The sequence below is a fragment of the Myotis daubentonii genome, chromosome 13 (genome assembly GCF_963259705.1).
Source record: "Myotis daubentonii chromosome 13, mMyoDau2.1, whole genome shotgun sequence".
Taxonomy (NCBI): Eukaryota; Metazoa; Chordata; class Mammalia; order Chiroptera; family Vespertilionidae; genus Myotis; species Myotis daubentonii.
This window is the reverse complement of record NC_081852.1, coordinates 2,867,396-2,892,173: the sequence shown is the minus strand read 5'-3', so window position 1 is coordinate 2,892,173 and position 24,778 is coordinate 2,867,396. Positions and strand designations below refer to the sequence as shown.

The window sequence follows — 24,778 nt, the reverse complement described above, 5'->3', positions numbered from 1 at the left end:
TAACTGCCAATCTTAGTTGGCAGTTAACTGCCAATCATAGTTGGCAGTTAATTTGCATATAGCCCTGATTAGCCAATGAAAAGGGTATCGTCGTACGCCAATTACCATTCTTCTCTTTTATTAGTAGGGATAAGTGAATTTACCAAGGTCACTGGAAAAATGGGTCAAAATACAAAAATCAAATATATTTGCATATACAACAAAAACTTAAAAAACAAAATGTAAAAGTATCATTTATAACAACAAACTCAAATAGCTAAAAATAAATCAGATATGTGTAAAACTACAGAAAAGTACAAAACATTAGTTAAAAATATTTCTAAAATACCAAATAAATAGAACAAGTATTGGCATACACCATGAATTGGAAGACTCGCTATAGCAAGCATGTCAATTTTTCCCAATTTGGTCAATTAATTCAGTGTTATCCCATTCAAAATCCCTGCAGGTTTTTTTGCAGAAATTGACAATTTCATTCTAATATTTAAATAGATTTTAAAAAGGCAAGTTAAGCAAATCTTAGAAAAGAAAAAAGATGGAAGACTTACACTACCAGATATCAATACTTATAAAGCTACAGTAATTAAAACAGTGTAGCACTGACATAAGGATAAACAAAGAGACCAAAGAACTAAAAGAAAGTCAAGAAATATATAAACATTTATGACAAAAATAAGAGGGGGGGAAATATGAGTTTTCAAAAAAGAAAAAAATTAATCTTGACCTCTACCTCGCACCATGCACAGGAATAATTTCCAGATGGCTTTGAGGCTCTAAATATGAAGGTTAAAAAACAAATATTTTAAAAGAAAACACTGAAATATATCTTCATGACTTTAGCAAAAACAAAAATTTCACATAATTCAAAAAAGTGCTAACAATAAAGAAAAAATACTATATTGGACTGTATTAAAATCGTAAACTTCTATCATTTAAAAAGTAACCCTGATATACATACACATATGTGTATGTGTGTGACACCCACACAGGCATATCTCACTTTAGTTTGCTTCACAGATATTGTATTTTTTACAAATTGAAGGCAAGACCCTCTACCAGCCAACAGATTAGAACTCACTTTATTGTGGTGGTCTGGAACCTAACCTGTAATATCTCTGAGGTATGACTGTATATAATGGATTTATATCAAAATATATGAAAGATTCCTACAAAGCAGTAAAAAGAAAAACATACAACCCAACAGAAGGCACTTCACAAAAGAAGATCTCCTAATGGTAAATAAACATAAGTGAAATGTTCTATGAGTAGTTACCACAAAACACTAGACAAAAATCTCAGTGCAATACTACACCATACCCCCACCAGAATAGCAAAAATGCAACAGACAGACAATGCCAGGGACTGACTAGGAAGTGGAGTTTCTGGAATGCTCATTTACTACCAGTGAGTGTAAACTGGTAAAAGCACCATGGAAACCACTTTGGTCTCACTCTATATATGTATATTTAGATGACATATATAGTCTATAATCCAGGGTTTCCCCGCCTACATATTTTATCAAGAGAAATGTATAAATGTTCATCAAAAACCATGTAGCAAAATCTTCAAAGCAGTAGTAGCCCAAAACTGGAAACAACTATAGGCCCATAACAGCAGGATAAAATACTAAGTTGTAGTACATTCACACAAAGGAATCCATATATATATATTTTATTTATATATATATACACACACACACACACACACACACACACACACACACACATATATATATAATTTCTCTCTATATATATTACAGAAATATGCTAATTAACCAGGACACTATAATGGGTCGACAGAACAGGAGGAGGCTGCCTGTGCAGCATCGGGGACAGGGCGGCAGGGGCCTCCCCGTGTCTGTGCTGGGGGAGGACCTGGTCAGCAGCGGCCGGCCGTGGCTGCTTCAAGGGCCAGAGAGGGAGTGGGCGGCGCCACGCAATTTCGAATCACGCACTGGGCTCCTAGTGTTACATTAACAAAAACTGAACAAGCTACAAATAACTATATACATAATCTTTATTCAAAGAAGGCAGACGTGAAATAGACATGTTTATAATTGCACTTATATGGAATTCAAGAATAGGCAAACTGCCCTGCCAGTGCAGCTCAGTGGTTGAGCATCGACTCATGAACCAAGAGGTTGCAGTTTCGATTCCCAGTCAGGGTACATGCCCAGGTTGTGAGCTCGATCCCCAGTAGGCAGCATGCAGGAGGCAGCCAATCCATGTTTCTCTCTCATCAATGTTTTGATCTCTCTATTCCACTCCCTTCCTCAAAATCAATAAAAACATATTTAAAAAACAAATATATAAATAGTGGTGGTGCCTTGCCGGGAGCCGGTCCATCCTTGCTGTTTCAAGGGACCTGGCATATATGGCATACGGTTCTTAATATGTTTGCTCACCTTCTTGGCACTGTGTTTTAACCAAGGTCACCTCTCCGAGAAAGGTTGAATCCCCAGGTAGGGATTTTCCCCTGAAGTTAGGGAGGGAATAAAACCCCTCAACTAAGTGCCAGGCGGGTAATTAATCCCTTTAACTACAAACAATCATGCTTAAACTACATAATCTTTTCTGAACTCAGAACTTAGAACAGAATCAAGAAGACAGAACCTACACGGAGCCTAGAGACAAAAGAACTTCGCTGGAGAGAGCATGCCGGAGGATCCTGGAGAGGGACTGGCCTCGGAGCCTAGAGACAGAGCCTAGCGGGAGAACATGGCAAGGGATCCTGGACTGAACCTGACTACAGAGATTGGCAGGAGAACCTGACTGGAACCTGGACACTGAACCTGACTGGAGAGCCTGGACAGAACCTGGCTGGAGAACCTAGCGAGGGAACATGGCTACAGAACCTCGCTGGAGATCCGAAGCAGAACCTCTCTGGAGATCCGGGCTAGAGATCCTGGCTAGGTTGCTGATCAACTGAACACTGTCCCCGTGTCATTCCTTCTTCGCCGACTCCGTCCACACCTTTGGGGACCCCTGGACCCGCTGGGGTTGGACCCCGGCATCTGGCGCCCGAACAGGGACCCCTAGGTAAGCGCCCCGCACTCGGGACGGATAGGACTCCACCATAGGAAAAGGGTGGATAGTCTTCGCCGACTCCGTCCACACCTTTGGGAACCCCTGGAACAGAATTCCCCTAGGTAAGCCCCCCCCCTTGAGAACCCCCACGCTCGGGACAGATAGGACTCCACCAGGGTGCTACAGACCCCCTATAGAGGATAAATAGGGTAAGAAGGTGGATAGTACAGAACTTAGATTGAGAAGATGTGCCATACTGAGTCCAAAGAAAGAAGACTCTGTATTGATCTTTAGATTAAGAAGATGTGCCATACTGAGTCCAAAGAAAGAAGACTCTGTATTGAACTTTAGATTAAGAAGATGTGCCATACTGAGTCTAAAGAAAAAAGACTCTGTATTGATCTTTAGATTAAGAAGATGTGCCATACTGAGTCTAAAGAAAAAAGACTCTGTATTGATCTTTTAACATATATGCTTGCTAGCAGAGGAATTAAGGTTACTCCCAGTCAGACAGAACGTTTTATACAAGAAGTATGTCCATGCTTTTCTGAGGAAGGAAAGGTAAATGTAATGGCATGGGAGAAGGTAGGCCCAAGGAGCCTTATCCTTAACCCCACTGCAGCCTTTCTACCCTGGGAAAGTGCAGGATTGGCAAGCTCTCCCTGGGATGATAGATCAGGACTCAGGTAATAGTGGAAAGCGCCAATCCTACTCTTAAAATGGATATAAGAGAGCATTTGAGGTTTTTCTTTTTAATGCTTGCTTTTAAAAAATAAAAAAGGGGGAATTTGCCGGGAGCCGGTCCATCCTTGCTGTTTCAAGGGACCTGGCATATATGGCATACGGTTCTTAATATGTCTGCTCACCTTCTTGGCACTGTGTTTTAACCAAGGTCACCTCTCCGAGAAAGGTTGAATCCCCAGGTAGGGATTTTCCCCTGAAGTTAGGGAGGGAATAAAACCCCTCAACTAAGTGCCAGGCGGGTAATTAATCCCTTTAACTCCGAACAATCATGCTTAAACTACATAATCTTTTCTCCCTGGAATGGAGATAAGAAACGCCCTAACCTTTGTAATAGAGATTGATGGGATTGAGTCAACTGGTATAAATACAGATGTAACAAGACAGAAAGAGACAGAACTCAGAACACAGAACCAGACAGAGAGACAGAACTTCAGACACAGAATCAAGAACACAGGGCTTGGAAGACAGGACCAAGAGAGACAGAGCCTAGGCACAGAACCTACACAGAACGTTCTCTAGAAACAGAAGAACTTCGCTGGAGAGAGCATGCCGGAGGATCCTGGACAGGGACTGGCCTCGGAGCTTGGAGGCAAAGCCTGGCGAGAGAGCATGGCAGGGGATCCTGGACTGAACCTGACTGCGGAGATTGGCAGGAGAGCCTGACTAGAACCTGGTGACTGAACCTGACTGGAGATCCTAGGCAGAACCTCTCTGGAGATCCAGACCAGAACTTGGCTGGAGATCCTGACTGGAGATCCTGGCTAGGCTGCTGATCAACTGAACGCTGTCTCCGTGTCATTCCTTCTTCGCCGACTCCGTCCACACCTTTGGGGACCCCTGGACCTGCTGGGGTTGGACCCCGACAGTGCCTCTGGGGGGCGGCGGGGTTTGAGAGAATGACTGAAAAGCACAGGAAACATGTAAATGACTGTTAAATATGTATAAACAAATTTTCAAAATTCCCTGTGCTGTATGAAAAAGATTTGTGCATTTTACTGTATATAAATTATATCTCAACAAAACACTGTAATTAAACAAAAAAATAACCTAGATTCTAGATAAGTGCTATGCAATTAAGTCATTCTACAAAGGATCCAAGACAAGATAAGGAGCTTGCACCACAATGCATTTCCTTGCTATGAAAACAGTATTAACTGTACTAAATAGTGGGTTGAAATAAACTGTGTTAGTAGTGACACCATTTGACTTACATTCCACTGAAAGCTCCTTACCTCTACCTGGATTGAAACGGGCATTGTTGTAGAGAACAAGCCAACTGTGGTGGTGGTTGAAGGGGAGGAGGAGCGAATGGAAGGCCACAGAGATGACAGACATAGGGATCAGGAAAGGCGTTTGGTGAGAAGCAATGGAGTGACCAAGAAAAATGAGAATACTTTAAAGTTAGTGATATTCATGTAGACTATTTTAGGGGGGAAAAAAAGGAAAAAGAAAAAAACAGAAAAGTGAGATGATTTAAATAAAAATAAGACGGTAGAATGAAGTCCCAATATATCAATAAATGCAAACATAGAAGGACTAAACTCACAGGTTAAAAGAAAAGACAGCCTGCATTTTAAAAAAAATAACCTACTTGCTATGTGTCAAAAAGTTTGACAATAAAAGGCTAGAATATATATAAATAAAAGTAGTGAAATATACTGTTATCCAGAAAAAAGAGGCCTTAAGACAAAAAGCACAATGAGGAACTAAAGATAGTGAACCTTCTAAGAAATGTCAGGTTCTAAGTGGCTTATTGCTGCCATCTGCTGGACACAATGTTCATTTCTACTTGAGTCAGCCACTTTAGAAAGTCCCAGTAATAAGAAAGCACATAAGGCCCTAAATCATACTCTTTTCTTAACTTCCTTTATCTAAAAGGATAGAGACAGATTTTCTGAATTAAATCTGTATCCTCTTTATGATTGTGAAACTTAAGCCTTTGGTAACGATGCCTATTTTTCACAAGTTACAGGTTTATCCTATCTAATAAAAGAGAAACATGGTAATTAGCGTACATCCGCTACCCTTCGCATTGGCTAAGCAGCGAGATATGCAAATTAACTGCCATCCAAGATGGCGGCTGGCAGCCAGGCAGCTTGAAGCGAACATGAGGCTTGCTTGCTTCAGTGACGGAGGAAACCAACGTTCCCCGCCTGCCTTGCTGGCCTCTGAGCTTGCAGTGTGAAACATTGTTACAAATATAGAAGCTAAACAAAACCCCAGAAACCTGCTTTCAGCCTGCAGGGATCTCAGAGCTGGAGTTGATACAGTGTTTCGATTATAGAACCCAAACAAACCAGATACCTGCTTTCAGCAGCGGAGGCCTCAGAACTGGAGCCAGAGCTAAAGCTGGCCCAGAATAAAAAGAAAAAAAAAGAAAAAGGAGCTGTTGGGAGCTTCAGTCACCCGCCAGCCTGAAAACAGCCCTCAGCCCCTCACCCAGATGGGCCAGGCACCCCAGTGGGGACCCTCATCCTGAAGGGTGTGTGACCAGCTGCAAACAGCCATCATCCCCTCACTCAGGCTGGCCAGGCAACCCAGTGGGGACCCCCACACTGATCCAGGACACCCTTCAGGGCAAACCAGCTGGCCCCAACCCGTGCACCAGGCCTCTATCCTATATAGTAAAAGAAGGGTAATATGCCTCCCAGCACCGGGATCAGCAGACCTGAGAGCCCTCCCGGCACCGGGATCAGTGTGACAGGGGGCAGCGCCCAAACCCCCTGATCGCCCTGCGGCTCTGTGTGTGACAGGGGGCGGGGAAACAACCTCCCTATCTGCCCTGCTCTGTTTGTGACAGGGGAAGGCGCCCCAACCCCCTGATCAGCCCTGCTCTGTGCCTGATAGGGGGGAGCTCCCCAACCCCCTGATCACCCTGCGGCTCTGTGTGTGACAGGGTGCGGCGCCCCAACACCCTGATCGGCCCTGCTCTGTGTGTGACAGGGTGCGGCGCCCCAACACCCCCTCCACGGGCCCTGCTGTGTGTGTGATGGGGTAGAGCCATAACCTCCCCATCAGCCCTGCCCTGAGTGTGACAGTGGCGGTGCCCCAACCCCCTGATCAGCCCTGCTCTGTGAGTGATAGAGGGCGGCGCCGCAACCTCCTGATCCACCCTGCTCTGTGTGTGACAGGGTACAGAGCCCTAACCCCCCTGACGGGCCCTGCTCTGTGCGTGACGGGGTGGCGCCGCAACCTCCCCATCGATCCTGCCTTGAGTGTGATGGGGGCAGTGCCCCAACCCCCCAATTGGCCCTACCCTTAGCATGACTGAGGGTGGCATCGCAACCTCCCGATCCGCCCTGTTCTGTGCATGACAGGGGGCGGCGCCCCAACTCCCCAATCGGCCCTGCTCTGAGCCCGACCAGGGGCTGCACCTAGGGATTGGGCCTGCCCTCTGCCACCTGGGAGCAGGCCTAAGCCAGCAGGTCGTTATCTCCCGAGGGGTACCAGACTGCGAGAGGGCACAGGCCGGGCTGAGGGATCCCCACCCCCTGCCCCCGAGTGCACAGATTTTTGTGCACCAGGCCTCTAGTCTATATATATAAAGAGCCAGGGCCATCACATCTGAAACAACCGAATGGACGACTGAACATGCTGAGTGGGGCGACAAGGCCGGCAGGGTGGTTAGTGAGGGATAACCAAACGACTGAGCAGCAGGCTGTGTGAGGTGACCAGGCTGTCAGGGGGGTTTAGTGAGGAAACCAAACAACTGAGCAGTACACTGCAGTGAGGTGACCAGGCCGGCAGGGAGGGTTAGTGAGGGATGACCAGGCCGGCAGTGGGGGCTGTTGGGGGCCACAGGCTGGCAGGGGAGCCAGTGAGGGGTGACCAGGCCAGCAGGGGGGGGCAGTTGGGGCAACCAGGCTGGAGGGTGGGGGGGGGGGCAGTTAGGTGTGACCTTGCCAGCAGAGCGGGGGAGTTGGGGGAGACCAGGCCAGCAGGGGGGGCAGTAAGGGGCAACCAGGCTGGCAGGTGGGGGGGGGGGCAGTTAGGGGCAACCAGGCCAGCGGAGGGAGGCAGTTGGGGGCAACCAGGTTGGCAGGGGGGGCAGTTAGGGGCAATCAGGTCGGCAGGCAGAGGCAGTCAGGGGTGATCAGGCTGGCAGGGGGGCAAGTTAGGGGCAATCAGGCAGGCAGGCAGGTGAGCAGTTAGGAGCCAGAGTTCCTGGATTGTGAGAGAGATGTCCGACTGCCGGTTTAGGCCCGGCATTCGGACATCCCCCAAGGGGTCCCGGATTGGAGAGGGTGCAGGCTGGGCTGAGGGGACTCCCTGCCCATGCACGAATTTCATGCACCAGGTCTCTAGTCTATATAATAAAAACCCAGTGGTCGTAACGCTGTAACAACCAAAGACGAGTCACCAGGAGGCTGCGTGTGCAGCGAGGCATGCGCAGGTGGTGGGCAGGGACTTGACTCTAGGTCCTGTGGCGCGCTGGGACTCGGGGGAGTCCTATGATGCCAGCGGGACTCAGGGGTCCCGGGTCTCATGCAATTTCCCGTGGGTCTGGGTCTCGTGCGATTTTGCGTGCTGGGTCACTAGTATGAGTATAAAGAATTACATTGCCTGGCCCTGGACAACATGGTACAGTAGTTAGAGTATCGGCCTGCACATCACACATACCTGGGTTGCAGGTTCGAACCCCAGGCCCAGCTGGGGTGTGTGCAGGAGAGAACCAATCAATGTCTGTCTGTCTCTCTCTTCTTGACCCCCCTCTCTCTTACCTCCCCCCTCCTTCCACTCTCTCTGAAAATCAATGGAAAAAAATATATACCCTCTAGTGAGGATTAACAATAAAATTACATTGCCTGAAATCTATTTGGAATTTAATATATGCACAAAGCTTACCAATTTCCTATACACCTACTGGAAAACCATATATTTACTAGTATATACTGAGTAAGTACAATGAGTCACTTTAAATATACCAACTACACTTTACTCATAGAGCATATCGTACACATTACTTGTAATGTTTCTTAAAATTTGCATGTATGGATGCATAGCAGGTCTTCTGGTACTCATCCATATCTGCTTCATGCCTTTCAGACAACTGGAAATTTTCTTAGTACATAACATTATTTTGGATCAATAGTTTTAACGTGAAAATTCTATGTGCCATCTGCAGGCCAAAGCAAGTAACTGCACATTTTAGACCTTTAGGCACTCTTCCTCTACCACAATGACAAGACAGAACCTCAAAAGGAGACGGTAAAGCCCCAAGGTTAAGACAGCTTACAACACTTAAGACAGCTACTCAAGAGTTGTTCATACCTACAACTGACTTTGTAAAAGTAAAAAATAATTTTTTATTGATTAAGCCCTGACAGTTGGCTCATAATGTTACCTGAGCCTAGAGCAGTGGTCGGCAAACTCATTAGTCAACAGAGCCAAATATCAACAGTACGACGATTGAAATTTCTTTTGAGACCCAAATTTTTTAAACTTAAACTATATAGGTAGGTACATTGTTATTAACTTAATTAGGGTACTCCTAAGGCTTAGGAAGAGCCACACTGACGGGGCCAAAGAGCTGCATGTGGCTCGCGAGCCGCAATTTGCCGACCACGGGCTAGGGTTTCTCAAAAGAAGCACTACTGACATCTTGGGTAGGATATGACTTTGCTGTGGGTGCTATTCTGTGCATTAGCAGTGGTCGCCAACTGGTGGTCTGCGGACCACTGATGGTCCAAGAGGTCCGAAAGAATGGTGACCACTGCATTACAGAACATGAAGCAGCATGATCAGCTCCCTCCTGCACGACCCCCACTTTGTGAGAACCAAAAATGTCTCTTGACATTGCCCCCCGCAACTCTGAGAAGCATTAGCCTACCTTGATGTCTCTATGTATGTATGTGTGTGTATATATATATGTATACACACATATAGGTATATATGTATTACAAAGGAATAAAAGTATATTTAATTCACATGTCACGTGACACAAATATATGCTTTACTGTGTATAAAGATCAGATGTTTTATAGGCCTTTAACATATATAAATTTCCATTCTCAAACTTGGAGAGTTAATTCAGTACCTTAAAAATAACCCCGTCAGTATCACAAGTCTCTCTACAGTAAGATAAACCGTTCCAAAAGTGTATAGAAACCATACGTACTATGCTGTTCATTTCAGAGGACTCATAGCTCCCAACTGGGTGGACATTTCCAATGGGCTCCAAGCCCTCTTCATCCCACATGTATGTTCCATCAGAGCTATCAGATGGAGAGAGTTCAAAGGAAGAACCAGCTCTGTAATCTGTATCTGGTGAAATCAAGTTACTCCCAGAAGTATGTTTTGTACATTCACTCCTGTCTTCGATTGATTTTTTTTAAAAGAGAGAGAAAACAGTTATTAATTCACAAAAATATAATTAGTTCTCAGGTTCCAATAATATCACTTATTTTTATAAATATTATAAAATAAAAATGTGATATATTATAGCAAAAAGCATGAATAAATGTAGCATTTTCTAACTTCTAAACAATAAATAAATCCAGAGGTAAAATTTCAAAAATAACCTACTGAAATATTTCCTAATATAAAGAAAATTCACTGAGCCATCTTTCACTTCTGCAACATTTCTAAAAATGTAAGTAAAGCCTAATATTCCTTTAATAGTTCCTAATATATTTACATTTAAGCACTGGCTAGGAAACTCCTTCCTCCATGTATATCATTTAAGTTTGCAGTTGCCTCCTTATAAGGAAAAAAGTTGTTCAGGCAGTCATTCCTAACTAGAAGATTCTCAGGCAGTCAAGGGTTATGTACATCTCTAAGTATGGCCTAGTGCAATGATGGCGAACCTATGACACACGTGTCAGAGGTGACACGCAAACTCATTTTTTTGTTTGACTTTTCTTTGTTAAATGGAATTTAAATATATAAAATAAATATCAAATATAAGTCTTTGTTTTACTATGGTTGCAAATATCAAAAAATTTCTATATGTGACATGGCACCAGAGTTAAGTTAGGGTTTTTCAAAATGCTGACATGCCAAGATCAAAAGGTTCACCATCACTGGCCTAGTGCCTTGACCAGGCCACATGCCTTACCCTATCCCTTCAGTTTGCTCTATTTTTAGGCTATTTGAGCACACGGATAAATTTTCTGTGGCATTTAGTGCTAAGATAACCAAAAATAAGGGAATGTTTAACATGTGCCATCTCACTTTCCTCAATTAAAAAAATAAAAGTCCTCTGAAAGTATTAACTATGGCCCTGGCTGGTTTGGCTCAGTAGACAGAGCATCAGCTTGTGGACTACTGAAGGGTCCCAGGTTTGATTACAGTCAAGGTCACATGCCCGGGTTGTGGGCTCAATCCCCAGTGGGGGTCGTGCAGGACACAGCCAATCAATGATTCCTTCTCATCATTGATGTTTCTATCTCTCTCTCCCTCTCTCTTCCTCTCTGAAATCAATAAATATATATTTTTAAAAAATATTAACTATAAAAAGTTTGCTATAACAAGAAATCTAAGTTTTCCATTAAAAAAATTAAAATTTCCTAGGATAAGAAAATTCTTTAGATTAGACATAATTGCTCATTTACCTTTGGTATAACTTCACTCATAACAAATAGCAATGATTTACTACCCCTAAGAAAAGATATGGTTTAAAATGGCATGCCACCTGTTGGGAGAAGTGGGGGGAGAGGGACCTTTTGAAGTAGGTAAGAATAAGCCTGTGTAGGATGCCCAAGAAAGAAAAAGGTAAGAAACCTTAGGAGAAGAATGTTTTCACTGCTGTTCTACATAAAGTGAAAAATACAATGGAGAACAAAAGTCACAAGAAAGGAAAATGTTGCCCTATTTCTACTTTATCTAGATCCATCCCTCCATGAATTTGATAGTTTCGTGGACTTAATCAGAAGATAACCCTAAATATAACTTCAGTTATATAATCTAGGAGAAAGCAAATAAACTTAAGGATATTAATATTTACCAGAGACACTTATATCTATCCAGTCATCAGTTTTACTGAAGCATTTTTCATTTTCCTTGGGGGAATCAACTGTATCCTTTGTTGGTATATGCTCATGCTTTTCTTCTTTGAGAGAAATTTCCTCTGGAGTTATTCTAGTTCTGTTGGAGTCTTCTATGTCTATAAAATCATCACTAAAGTCTTCACTTAAATCATTCTTATCAGAAGATGACAAAGAAGATAAGGAAATGTCATCCACATCATCACTCAGGTATCTAATTTTAGCATCATGCTTCATGGTCTGGCCATTTTCTGTTCTATCACTATTTTCAATTAGTCCTTGGTCCTTGTTGGTAGCTCTGTCCTTAGCCAAAAGTCCAGTATCTTCCCCTACACATGTGCTAGCAGGTGAATTTTTATTACCATCAACTGTGATAGTCCCAGAAAATGGAGATCGGCTAGATTTCAGTAGAGAGGGATGAACCATCCTATAACCCAAAGTGGAAGTTACACCTGGGCCATTTGATAAAGCCAACTTCTTTCCACCAGCAGCATAAGGCCTATTAAATCCATACCCTAAATGTTCATGCCCACTGAGTACGTCAGACTGCTGGGAATTTCTTGTTAGCATACTTGCCCTCAGAGGCATTCTAATGGGTAGATGTTGGTTCTGATAAGGCTTAAGATCTGCAGCTCTACTGAAGGAATGTGATCTGGTTATAGATGAAGGTGGAAAGAATGAATTCTGAATGGAATGTGAAAAACTCTGTGACCTTACCATTTTTTCACAAGTAAGAGATTTCATATTATCTAGGGTGTGTGCTAAGCTTTCTCCAGAACTGCTTCTGGTAGCACAGGAGTTTGCTCTAGGCCTCTTTATGCTACCAGCTGATCGATTCACATAGAACCCACTCAACTGCGATGTTGGAGCACTGACTAGAGAATATGAAGTCCTTCCTAATATCGTGCCTTTGGTGAATTTACCCAAACCGGATGGTCCAGACAAAGACTTTTGTTTTAATTCCTCTGTAGATGACACAAACATAGTGGACGGCTTCGCTAAGTTTGATGTAAAAGAAACACTCTTCAAATCTCCCTTTATCCCATTTTTAGCAAACATTCCTTGAGCAGGTGCATGTTTTTCAGGATCAATTACTTTATCATGTGAACTTTGAGTATCATTAGGTTCCTCAGCACTTGGTGCACTAAGTTGGTACTTAGCTGTTGTTCTCCAATTAAATGAATGGGATGATGGACAATCAGAGCCATTATTTTTGATGTAACTTTTGATGCTGCTAGTTTTGGAAGTTCCCAATAAATTAACAGGTGTCCCACTTGGCATTGGCTGCAGTGTACTTCTTACAGATTTTGTTCCATACTTTGGCAACTTGGAACCCAAATATGTCTTGATTTGTGTTTTTTCTTCCATGAGCTATATGGTACATTTGTTCTTAAAATTTGACAGAATCTGAGGAGAGAATAAAAATAGATTAAACATTCCTAAATAAGGATAATTACATTGATTGTTACATAATGTGAATGCATATTCTTATATAGTTAAATACAGCAAAGCCCAAAAGCTACTCATCCTATATAATAAAAGCCCAATATGCAAATTAACCAAACAGCAGAACAACTGGTGAAACAACTGGTCGCTATGACATGCACTGACCACCAGGGGGCATATGCTCAACACAGGAGCTGCCCCCAGCCAGCAGGCCCCAGTCCAGCTAAGGTGGATGCCTACAGGGAGAGAGCCATCCCCTCCCCCACCCATTGCACCGCAGATCGTCCCTGATCACCGGCCAGGCCTAGGGACCCTACCCATGCATGAATTTCATGCATCAGGCCTCTAGTGATTCTTATAAGACTCTTAATAAATATTGAATGCAATAATTAAATTTAACTTTATGATAGGAGAAAATGAACACTTTTATAAACCTAGACTATGGATGATAGCAAAATCAATAATAAAATTAGACTACCAAAGACTATTTAAAAGAGCAACAAAAAACATACTTCTATAGCATATATTTTAATTTTTACCCAAATTACTTTTTTCACTTTGGGTAATATCTCCTTTAAAAATACTAAAGTGATTTTTTTTATAAGCATACATGATACATTATGGAAACTATAATACATTTTTTAAACTTTTATTATTCAAGTCATTGGAAGAATGTAGAAAAAGAATACAACAGCACCAAAAGTCTGATAGCATTAAAGGCTGAGATATCAGCTGTCATTTTTTTAAATATATTTTATTGATTTTTTACAGAGAGGAAGGGAGAGGGATAGAGAGTTAGAAACATTGATGAGAGAGAAACATCAATCAGCTGCCTCCTGCACACCCCCTACTGGGGATGTGCCCACAGCCAAGGTACATGTCCTTGACCAGAATCGAACCTGGGACCCTTCAGTCCACAGGCCGATGCTCTACCCACTGAGTGAAAACCGGTTAGGGCTCAGCTGTCATTTTAAGCAACAATCTCAAAATAATTTTTATCCAGTAATATAAATAGACACTCTGTTTAGTGCCAGTGTAAGAAGTATAATGATTTAATAGAGTTGGTTAGTCCATTAATCTGAACCTTTCCAATTTATTTTATGAAACAATAAACACAAAAAAGGTTAAATGCACACACAAAAACATAAAACTAGAAACAACAGTTTCTTCTATTTGAGTAACTGCTTAATAAATTATGATGTGTCATATGATGAGGTTATAAAGATGAGATAGAAATATTAAAATGTTTACCCTAACATTAACAGAAATATAATATGGTCATTATATTTTCATTGCAGTTATATGCAAATTTTATAAAAGCACGCACAAGAGAAAATGCAAATGAAAGAAATATGCATGCTTTACGGTCACTGATATTTTAAGCTTACTATCTTATATTGTCTTTAATTTGTTAATTTTATTTAATTAAAAATTTGGTTCCATGTCATCCCTGACCTTTAGAATTATCAAGTTTCTAAAGTGCATATGTGTTATTAGTTATGTCAAAAATAATACTTAGGAAATCACACAGACTTTCAAGTAAAGATGGTAGGCTGAAGCAGAATTATCAAATTTCCTGTCCCCAATAACTAATAAAATGGAAAAATATATATACATATGTGAATGTGTGTGCATTCTTTTTTTAGCCAAAATCCAGCTGCCCTGGCCAGTGTGGCTCAGTTGATTGGAGCATCATTGTGTGCACTAAAGGGTCATGGTTCAATTCCAGGTCAGGGCACATACTCCAGGTTGCGGGTTCAATCCCCAACCAATCGATGTTTCTCTATCACATCAATATTTTTCTCTCTTCCTTCCTCTCTCTCTAAAATCAATGGAAACATGTCTTCTGGTGAGGATTTAAAAACAAACAAACAAAAAACCACCAGCTGCCAACAAGAAACTTTAAACTAAGAACCTCCACAGCTGTGGGGGGGAAGGGAGGGTTGCTGGGAGGTAGAGGGATTGAGCAAAAAAAGGAAAAAAAGAAAAAGAATTCATGGATAGGGACAACAGTATAGTGATTGCAGGGGGAGAGGAATGGGTGTAGGAGGGTACAGAGGAGATCAACGGTGATGGAGAAAATTAATCAAAAAAAAAGAAAGTAGTGGCCAGCAAGATTCTGTACAGTATGCAGTATGGTCTGGCTCCTATCCTTGCCTGATTACACTGCCTGGAAGCAGTAATGAGAAAAATGGGTGAGGGAGTAAAACTTGAAAGTTTTAATGACTATCTTCCAGTTTGGATAGAAATATCCAATTTTGCATGCCCCAGAAAGGTCCAGGGGAAAGCCTCAGCTGAGGCCTAGTGGGCACCAGAACCTGTTTAATTCTAAGTTGAGGGAAGGGTCTGGAGCCCCTGAAAATACTCTACATCTCAGCAGGATGGAGACAGGCCAGGACAGACACAGGAAGGAGAGCCTGAGGCACCAGCAGAGCTATCCCCCCAATACCACCTTATACTAAACAGAAAACCGAGAACCACACAATGCTTCAAAGTATATTCAGGGGGCACAGTGAAAGGAGGAAACAAAGTCACAGCTAAGGTGGGAAAGGCGTGGGGGAATGAACCCATAGCATATCAGGGCAAATACACAATCTTGTCCTCCTTATCTAAGCCTTTACCAGCAAGAGAAGAAGGAATGGCCATTCAACTGTACAAACAAGGGGTGAAAAGAAGGGGAGAAACAAATGACCATAGCAAGAGAAACAAAGAAAGAGCCCAATCTGAAAGATGACATAAAAAGGAACGTAAGGAAATCCCCAGTGCGTTCTGTGGACGAAAGGGGCCACATGCTAACCTGACAAGCTCAGGAGAGGCCCGCATGGCAGGCTTGCAAACTCAGAGACCTAAAGTCACCACAAAGGATGGTCTGAAATTAAACTTTAACTAAAAGCAGTTATGGTGGGTAGTCACTCCTAGGCCGATACCTTCCCTGACAAGATCAACCTTTACCTTATGTGTCTTTTTGCATCTAAGATAACATATCCTTGAAATGTCTGGGTAACTTGTAACTCCCCTTTTTCTGGACCCCTTGAGGCACAAATGTGTCTGGGCACCAGGACAGATATCACAAATTCCTTCAGTTATTGCTATCATGTTAATTGTTGACTGTTAACTATCCTGTGCTCACCTAAGTAATGTGTCTGTCATTTTACTTTCTATCCAATCCCAGAGGCACCCCCCACCCCCGCTGCCACTTCGCTTTCTCCCGCCTCCCTAATCTATTGCCAATGGACTTCAAGTAACCCACGCCTCCTTTGACATAAGGTATAAAACAAGGTGAAAAAACAACCATTCTCTGGAGCAGCGGTCGCCAACCTTTCGGACCTCACGGACCACCAGTGGTTCGCGGACCACCCGTTGGCAACCACTGCTCTGGAGCATTATCCCCAATCCATTGAATTTCTGCTTCCCGGAAATTGTTGACAGTGTAGCTCAAATAAACTCACAAAAATTCTTTACAGGTTTGAATGTTTTTACATTAACAGTTCTTTGTAACAGAGAACAACCTACTAAGAATATACATTTAATAAAACACAACCTCAATGACTGAAGATGGCTGCAGAGAAACTGGAGGCTGCATGTGCTTGCTCCCAGCCAGGGACTGGATTTACAGGTAAAATATTGCACAATCAACTTGAAAAACCAAGGGAAGTGTAGCTGACTGGACATATAACTAAGGAGCACTGAAGAAACAGTGTATAGACTAGCAAGAGGAGGGGAGTCGTGGAAAGGGGGAGCCCCCTGGAGCAAGTGCTCCAGCTGAGAGGCCCAATGATGTTGCCTGCAAAGCTCCCTCCCCTTGGGAGTGTGGGGTCTCAACCCCACGCAGGGATCCAAAACCCAGAGCAGCAGAGACTGGAATAAGAGCCCACGTAACATGTTACATGGGCAGAAGGAACCAGGGAAACTCTGTGTGCCTGGGAGACTGGGACCCACCCTCCCAGTGAAGGAACAGCCCAGCCGAGAAGTTCACTCTGGGGTCTGACTACTGGAAAGGCTGCACTGCAATGTTTGGGTCCATTGAGGGGCCTGTGGGCTGCACCCAGCAATGATCTTGAAAGACCCTCTACTTTCTTGAAAGGCATGTGCAGAGCCCCAGATAGTGACTAAACTGTTTGGCTTTGGGAAACAGGAAAGGATTCTCCCACCTCAGGTGCGGGGTTGGAACCTCTTCCCCCACTTGTGGAACCTCCCAGACTGCTCAGTCCTGTGGGGTTAGCAGCACAGAGGAGCAGGCCAGGTTGGGGATGTGGGGGCTGCACTGAGGAGAGTTGAGAGGACTAGTGGAGCTGGGAATGTCAGCCCCCATTTTGCTGAGATCAGCAGCTTGGAGAGATCCGAGTCCTGCACGGGGCTGTTTTCTAACCCCTCCTGCTTGGACCTGTGGCATGCGGGCACTGGTTCCACGCAGAGCTGGGATTTTTGAACTGTATCCCCTGAGAAGACTTCTATCAGGGAGATGGATAAGCAAGTGTTGGTTGGGCTTTGTAACTGCACTGTGGGGAGGCTGATCCAAATTCCCTGTGAGTTCAGCCAGGCAGCCTTGGGAAGGCGAGATAGAACCTGTCTTCCTGCCCTGAAGGATGCAAACACCACTCCCAAAAGGAGACCGGTTTGCTTTGTGAAGTCCCAGAGACCCTCACTGGGTACCCTCACCGGTCGCAGTTCTGTGGGGGAAAGGGAGCAGCTCAGAATGGGCCATTCCAAGTATGAGACCTCAGAGGTTACTGTCTGGGACCAGGAGGAAGTGCTTATTCCTCCTTCAGGCTGGGCTGGCAACATCCTCACCCAGAGACTCTTTTCCTCAATCCCCCTGAGCCCAGGGCAGCTGGAACTGCTCCTGCAGAGAAGACTGCAGGCTGGACTCAGCCTGAGCCTGCAGCAGGACACCTTAGGGGGAACTCGAATTGGAGTCTCTGGTAGAAACTGAGGAGTCTGGCTTTGAAGCAGAGACTAATTTCCCCTCATGGAGTGCCTGACTGTAATCTCTAAGCAGGGGGGCAGGGCACTAGCCAGAGCTAGGCTAGCCTGGGTCCACCCTAAAGACTTTGTTCTAAAGGCACTGGAGGAAGACCAGGCAACTTCAGGGGGAAGAAGTAGCTGACAGGTGGAGGCAGAGCTCAAGGAGCCTCAGAACCACCACAGACCTGCCCCCAGCTCTCAGCTAAAAGAAACCAATCCATTTACACAGACTGGTCCCTCCCATGAACACACAGGTCTAGCAGAGGCAGACACCAACAGTGAACAGAGTGGTGACTACACACAGGCAGCCCAAGACCAGTTACATACAACATCTGACAGCAACCTGCATCTGAAACCCACCCAAAAGAACCTAAAGGACTCATAACCATCACAACGAATGTTGGGCCTCAGACCACACCAGAAATCGAACCAACTAAACAAACAAATGACACGCCCAAAGGTGGCCCAGTAGGCCCCTGACCTGCTGGGAACAAGCGTGCCTTGGGGGAAGCCCCAGGATACCATCACATACATAGTAATAAAGGTTTACCTCTAAAGACACCCAGCCTGAAGAGTTAATAATTGTGCCTCAGCCCATCAAGACACCTCAAGATGGCACCTGCACAGCAGTTTACACACCATGGTCCGGGTTGAGCCTCATAGTAACCCAGCCTGAGGGTCAATCGCAACCAGGAAAGGGCCATCAGCAATCAAGACCTAATTACAACAGGAAGGTCCAAACAAACCACACAAGAGTCACTCCTAGAGCACCCAGGTGAGGAGATCAAGGAGACTGCATTTCTGGAACACCTACAAGTCACCCCACCAAGACTGGGAGCAGAGAGTTACTATCTGAAACATAGACATAAACACAAAGAGACAGTAAAATGGGGAGATAAAAAAATAAGCCCCTAATTAAAGAACAGGAGGAAAATCCAGAAAAAGAGCTAAATGAAATAGAGGCATGCAATTTTATCAGACAGAGAATTCAGAATAATGTGAGAACAACAGCATGAAGAATATAGAAACCATGAAAAAATAATCAGTCAAAAATGAAGAATGCCATATCGAAATACAGAATACACTGGAAGGAATTCCCAGTCAATGGGACAAAACAGAGGGTAGGATCAGTGAACTACAAGACAAAATAGAAAAAATAAATCATTCAAACAGAACAGAAAAAAAGACAAAATAATTAAAAAGCAGGAGGATAGTTTAAAGGAACGTTAGGACAACATGAAACTTAACATCCGCATCATAGGAGAAGAAAATGAACAAGGGATAGAGAACCTGTTTAAAGAATTAATGACAGAAATAATGACCTAGCCTCGTTAAGGAAAATGTGACAAAAGTTCAGAAAGCACAAAGTCCCAAACAAAATAAACACAAAGGGACCCACACCAAGACACATCATAATTAAAATGGCCAAGGTTAAACACACAGAGAAAATCTTAAAGGCAGCAAGACAGAAACAGTCAGTCACCTACAAAGGAGTGCCCATAAGGCTATCAGCAGATCTCTCAACAGAAGCAAGTCAGAAATTGGCACGAATATTCAAAGTAATGGAAAGCAAGAACCTGCAATCAAGAATGCTCTATCAAGCAAAGCTATCATTTAAAATCTAAGGCAAAAGAAAAGAGCTTACTAGATAAAAGAAGACTAAAGGCATTCATTACCACCAAAATAGCATTACAAGAAATGCTAAAGGTTAGAAGAAAGAGAGAGAGAGAGAGAGAGAGAGAGAGAGAGAGAGAGAATAAAAAATGGCATTAAATAGCTTCCTATCAATAATAACCTTAACTGTAAATAGATTAAATGACCCAATCAAAAGACATCAAGTAGCTGAAGAATATAAAAACATGACCCAACTATTTATGTCTACAAGAGATCCACTCAGAACAAAAGACTCACACAGAATGAAAGTGAAGGGATGAGAAAAAATAATTTCCATGCAAATGGAAACAAAAAGAAAAGCTGGGTAGCAATACTCATATCTGAAAAAATAGACTTCAAAATGAAGGCCATCACAAGAGACAATGAAGTTCACTACATAATACCAAAGGGATTGATCCAACAAGATGCTATATCCCTGAAAACATATATGCACCCAATATAAGCGCACCTAAATATCCTATATAATAAAAGGGTAATATGCAAATTGACCCTAACAGCGGAACTACAGGGAACGACTAGTCGCTATAACACACACTGACCATCAGGGGGTAGACGCTCAATGCAGGAGCTGTCCCCTGCTAGTCAGTGCACTCCCACAGGGGGAGCTCCACTTAGCCACAAGCCGGGCTGACAGCTGCAAGCACAGCAGCTGTGGCGGGAACCTCTCCCGCCTCCTCAGCAGCGCTAAGGATGTCCAACTGTGGCTTAAGCTGTTAGTCGGACATCCCCCTAGGGCTCCTGGGCTGCCAGAGGTATGTCAGACTGCCAGCTTAAGCCCATTCGCCCAGGGAGCGGGCCTAAGCCAGCAGGGGGACATCCCCCTAGGGGTCCTGGACTGCAAGAGGATGCAGGCCTTAAAAGTACATATGTCATCATTCCATTTATAGGAAGATAAAACTTCCACTTCTGCTTTGGATGTAGACAGCTGCAATGAAATATTCAAAGTGATAAATAGCAAGGACCTACAACCAAGATTACTCTACCCAGCAAAGCTATCATTTAGAATTGAAGGTCAGATAAAGAGCTTCCCAGACAAGAAAAAAACTAAAGAAGTTCATCACCAACCAAACCAGTATTACATGAAATGTTGAAGGGTCTTTTTTAAGAAAAAAAAAAAAAAAGATTAAAAATATGAACAATAAAATGGCAATAAATACATATCTATCAACAATTGAATCTAAGGGGAGTTATGGGGGGGAAAAAGAGGAACAACTGTAATAATCTGAACAATAAAGATTTAATTTATAAAAAAAAGCAATTGAATCTAAAAATCAAAATAAATGAACAGAATGACGAATCTCAGAAGGAAGGGTGGGTGGGGAGAAGAGATTAACCAAAGAACTTATATTCAATATGCATAACCCATGGACACAGATAATAGGTTAGTGAAGGCCTGGGGTGGGGTGGGAACTGGGTGGAAGGGAGTATTTGGGGGGGGGGGGGGAGAGGGCAACATCTGTAATACTCTCAATAATAAATATTTTTTTAAAAATCTTCACACTAGTTAACAGCATTTAATCAATATCCAGAGTACTGATACTGTTTCTAAGATGCAGGGGAAAAGCTAAAAAGGAGGTTAAAAATTGCCGAAGCCGGTTTGGCTCAGTGGATAGAGCGTCGGCTTGCGGACTGGAAGGTCCCAGGTTCGATTCCGGTCAGGGGCATGTACCTGGGTTGCGGGCACATCCCCAGTGGGGGGTGTGCAGGAGGCAGCTGATCAGTGTTTCTCTCTCATCGATGTTTCTGGCTCTCTGTCTCTCTCCCTTCCTCTCTGTGGGAAATCAATAAAATATATTTTTTTAAAAAAATAAAAATAAATAAAAAAAATGGTGGGGCCCTGGCCGGTTTGGCTCAGTGGATAGAGCATCGGCCTGCAGACTGAAGAGTCCCTGGCTCGATTCCAGTCGGGGGCACATGCCTAGGTTGCGGGCTTGATCCCTGATGTGGGATATGCAGGAGGCAGCCAGATCAGTGATCCTCTCTCATCACTGATGTTTCTCTCTCTCTCCCCTCCCCGCCTCTCTGAAATTAAAAAAAAAAAAAAAAATGGTAGGAACAATAGTTGGAGCAAGATCCAACAGGATATAAGAAAAAGGTAAGCTTACAGTCCTGTTTTGAGAACTGGAATGCTAAACAGGAAAACAATGCAGAGGTTCTGATTTACAGCTGAGTCAAGAAAAAGGTTACAGACTTACAAGCACATTGCTCAGGGCTCAAGCCCTGGAACACTGAACTGTGCAGCTACACTAGCCACACTGACTCCAGGCCCCACTCCCCACCTCAGTCAGGACTGGCTGAGACTGCAGGGTGTGGGAACTGTGCTTGCAGCTAAATGAGACTGGAGAAAGCAGGGACTAGGTCTTACTAAATATTATGAGCAAACTCAACCAGCAAGAGCATGGGGAACTTGGGCAATACAAATAATCTCAAAAATATAGCATATGAAAATTATATAATCAATATCTTAATTAAAACCTGTTTTTAAAATTCTCAGCATCTAGCACAGAGTGTAACACATCACAGACATCAGTGTATACAAATGAATGATGTTTTGGGGTTGGCTCGGGCCAACAGCCCAAGAGACAGGAACCCCTGTGGAAAGTAGGCTATGCAGTGTCTCCCTGACCTAGGCCAGAAACTCTCCTTCCTCTGGGACCAGGAAGATGGAAGGACTTAATTGTCCGTGCTGAAGACAAAAGGGAAAACATGACTGTGAGGGACCTAAATGATAATAGCTAACTTTATTAAGAACAGTATGTACATAGCATTATGCTAAGCAGTTTATAAGAATTATCATATCTTAACTTCATTATAACACAGGATGGGTACATTTACTTCCATTTCAGAGATGAAGAAACTGAGGTTTGCAAAGTAAGTACCTTGTCCAAGTTCATACAGATAATAAAGAACCAAAACTACTGAAGCCGACTCAGTGGCACTCAATATGGTGAGGAGGGTAGTAGAAGCAGCCACAGAAATAGCAACAGCAACGGCAGCTAACTGTTTTATAGCTCTTACCATACCTTAGGCCAGCGGTCACCAACCGGTAGTCCGTGGACCACTGGTGGTCCATGAGGTCTGAAAGACTGGCGACTGCTGCCTTAGGCAGTATTCTAAGGGTTTGATATATATTAACCTATGTAGCAACTACTTTATGATGTAAATATAATCTGTACTTTACAAACAAAAAAACTAAATACAGAGGAGTTAAATACTTTTCCCAAGGTTACACAACTAATAAGTAGTGGGACCAGGACTGAAATTTAACTATTGCCCTAATGGCCTCTCTCCAATTCATTTTCTTAAGCTGCACTCAATAAACCTATGTTTTCAAACTGCTCATTGAAAGATTCAGTTGGTGATAAGCAGGCAGGCTAAACAGCCATCTCAGATGGTGAATAAAGAAAAACTGAATTTCTTTAAGGAAAGGGGGATGGGGGATGAGGATATCCCAAGGGAAGGGCTACACAGCACTGAGCCAAAGGGTACTGGGTCCATGATGGCAGCAAAAATAGACTTAGGACAGCGAAGCAAGGGAGGCATAGAAGAATCAACAGGCAAGCCTAGGCTGCTTTGGCTCACTGAGAAGTCTGAGAAAGGGGGGTCTTAAGGGAGACAGGGGGTGAGCCTGGGACGAGCTGCTGGTGCTGCCCATTACTCCCCTGGTTGCAAGTCTCCTGTGTCCCTTAGAGATGAGGGAATACATGCCTGTGGGGGAAGGAGAGGAGGCGGGAATGGCACAGCCATGCTCCTTGGAGGGAGAATGCACACTAGGTTCTTTGCCCTGAGCATATTTATCTCTTCCTTACAGGTGGGAATCTCAGGGGAGCTCTCAGGGGAGGGTCTCAATAGAACAGTCATCAGCCTTTAGGGGTGCTCTTTCAGGGTCATCGTCTCCACTGTCTTGGTCGGTGCCAGGGCAGGAGGTCATTAGTCAATGAGGCTGGTCCTGAGGCAGCCAAGGCCCTCACTTGTCTGGTTGTGCTGCTTTTCTGACATCAACTTATTGTTTTATAACAAGCAAGTTTTGTTGTAAATGAAAATACTAGAATAGAACTGACTACCCCATTCTTTTCCCAGTACCTTCTCCACTGCTGGAAGAGACAGCCGAGATCATGGAGGTGAAAAACTGCAGGAAAAAAATATGTAACTGAAGTGTTTAGTTTTGTAATGAGTAGGGAAGGAAACAATCAAATTTAACAATAAAAAATATTCAAGAACTATTCATGGAACACAAATGAGAAAATTTGTTTCTATAAGTATAAACGTGTATAGAATAGAAAGAGAAAAAAATATTTAAGAATTATTCAAAGTAACTATAAAGCCTATTTCAATGAAAAAAACAAAGAATAATCTATTTTTTAAGAAATCAACACTTCAGTTAACTTTTAGAAGAATATGAGGAAAAGGGTGGGGGTTGACAAAAGAAAGCTGAAGAAGATGCTCAATTTAACTCTGAGAGAAAAAAATATAGCCACCAAACACAAGTATGAAAAATTAGAAGAAAAAAGTTACCAGAGCCTCCTGAAAAACAGTAACAATATAAAAATTACACATTTCAAAATAGAAACAAACTCATAGATACAGAGAGCAAACTGATGATGACCAGAGATGGCTGGGGTCGGGGGATGGGTGAAAAAGGTGAAGGGGAATAATAGGTACAAACTTTGTTTATAAAATAAATGAGTCATGCAGATCTAATGTACACATCACAGGGTTTAATAGCCTATATAATAAAGAGGCAATATGCAAATTAACCCTCACACCCTCACAAGATGGCTGCCTACTACCGGGCCGGCAGGGGGGTTAGTGAGGGATGACCAAACGACTGAACAGCAGGCTGCGTGGGGCAACCAGGCCAGCAGGGGGGGCAGTTGGGGGCAACCAGGCTGGCAGGGGGGTGTAGTTGGGGGTTACCAGGCTGGCAGGGGGGGCAGT

At 43.4% G+C, this 24,778-nt stretch overlaps 1 protein-coding gene across 15 annotated transcripts in view; it reads right to left on the bottom strand.

The window, feature by feature from the left end:
* CCSER2 (coiled-coil serine rich protein 2) overlaps positions 1-24,778 on the bottom strand; it is a 215,282-nt gene that overhangs the window by 156,324 nt on the left and 34,180 nt on the right. For 14 of the 15 annotated variants that reach the window (XR_009448331.1, XR_009448332.1, XR_009448330.1 and 11 more), the window contains 2 exons: positions 11,716-13,162; positions 9,889-10,085 (listed from right to left, as the gene is read on the bottom strand). The exons of the other annotated variant lie outside the window; for it this stretch is intronic. Coding sequence is in view for 11 of the 14 variants with exons in the window: in XM_059662022.1 (XP_059518005.1) it covers positions 9,889-10,085; positions 11,716-13,123 (1,605 nt within the window). In the remaining 3 variants the exon portion in view is untranslated. The remainder of the gene's footprint in view (positions 1-9,888; positions 10,086-11,715; positions 13,163-24,778) is intronic. 15 annotated transcript variants of the gene reach the window in all.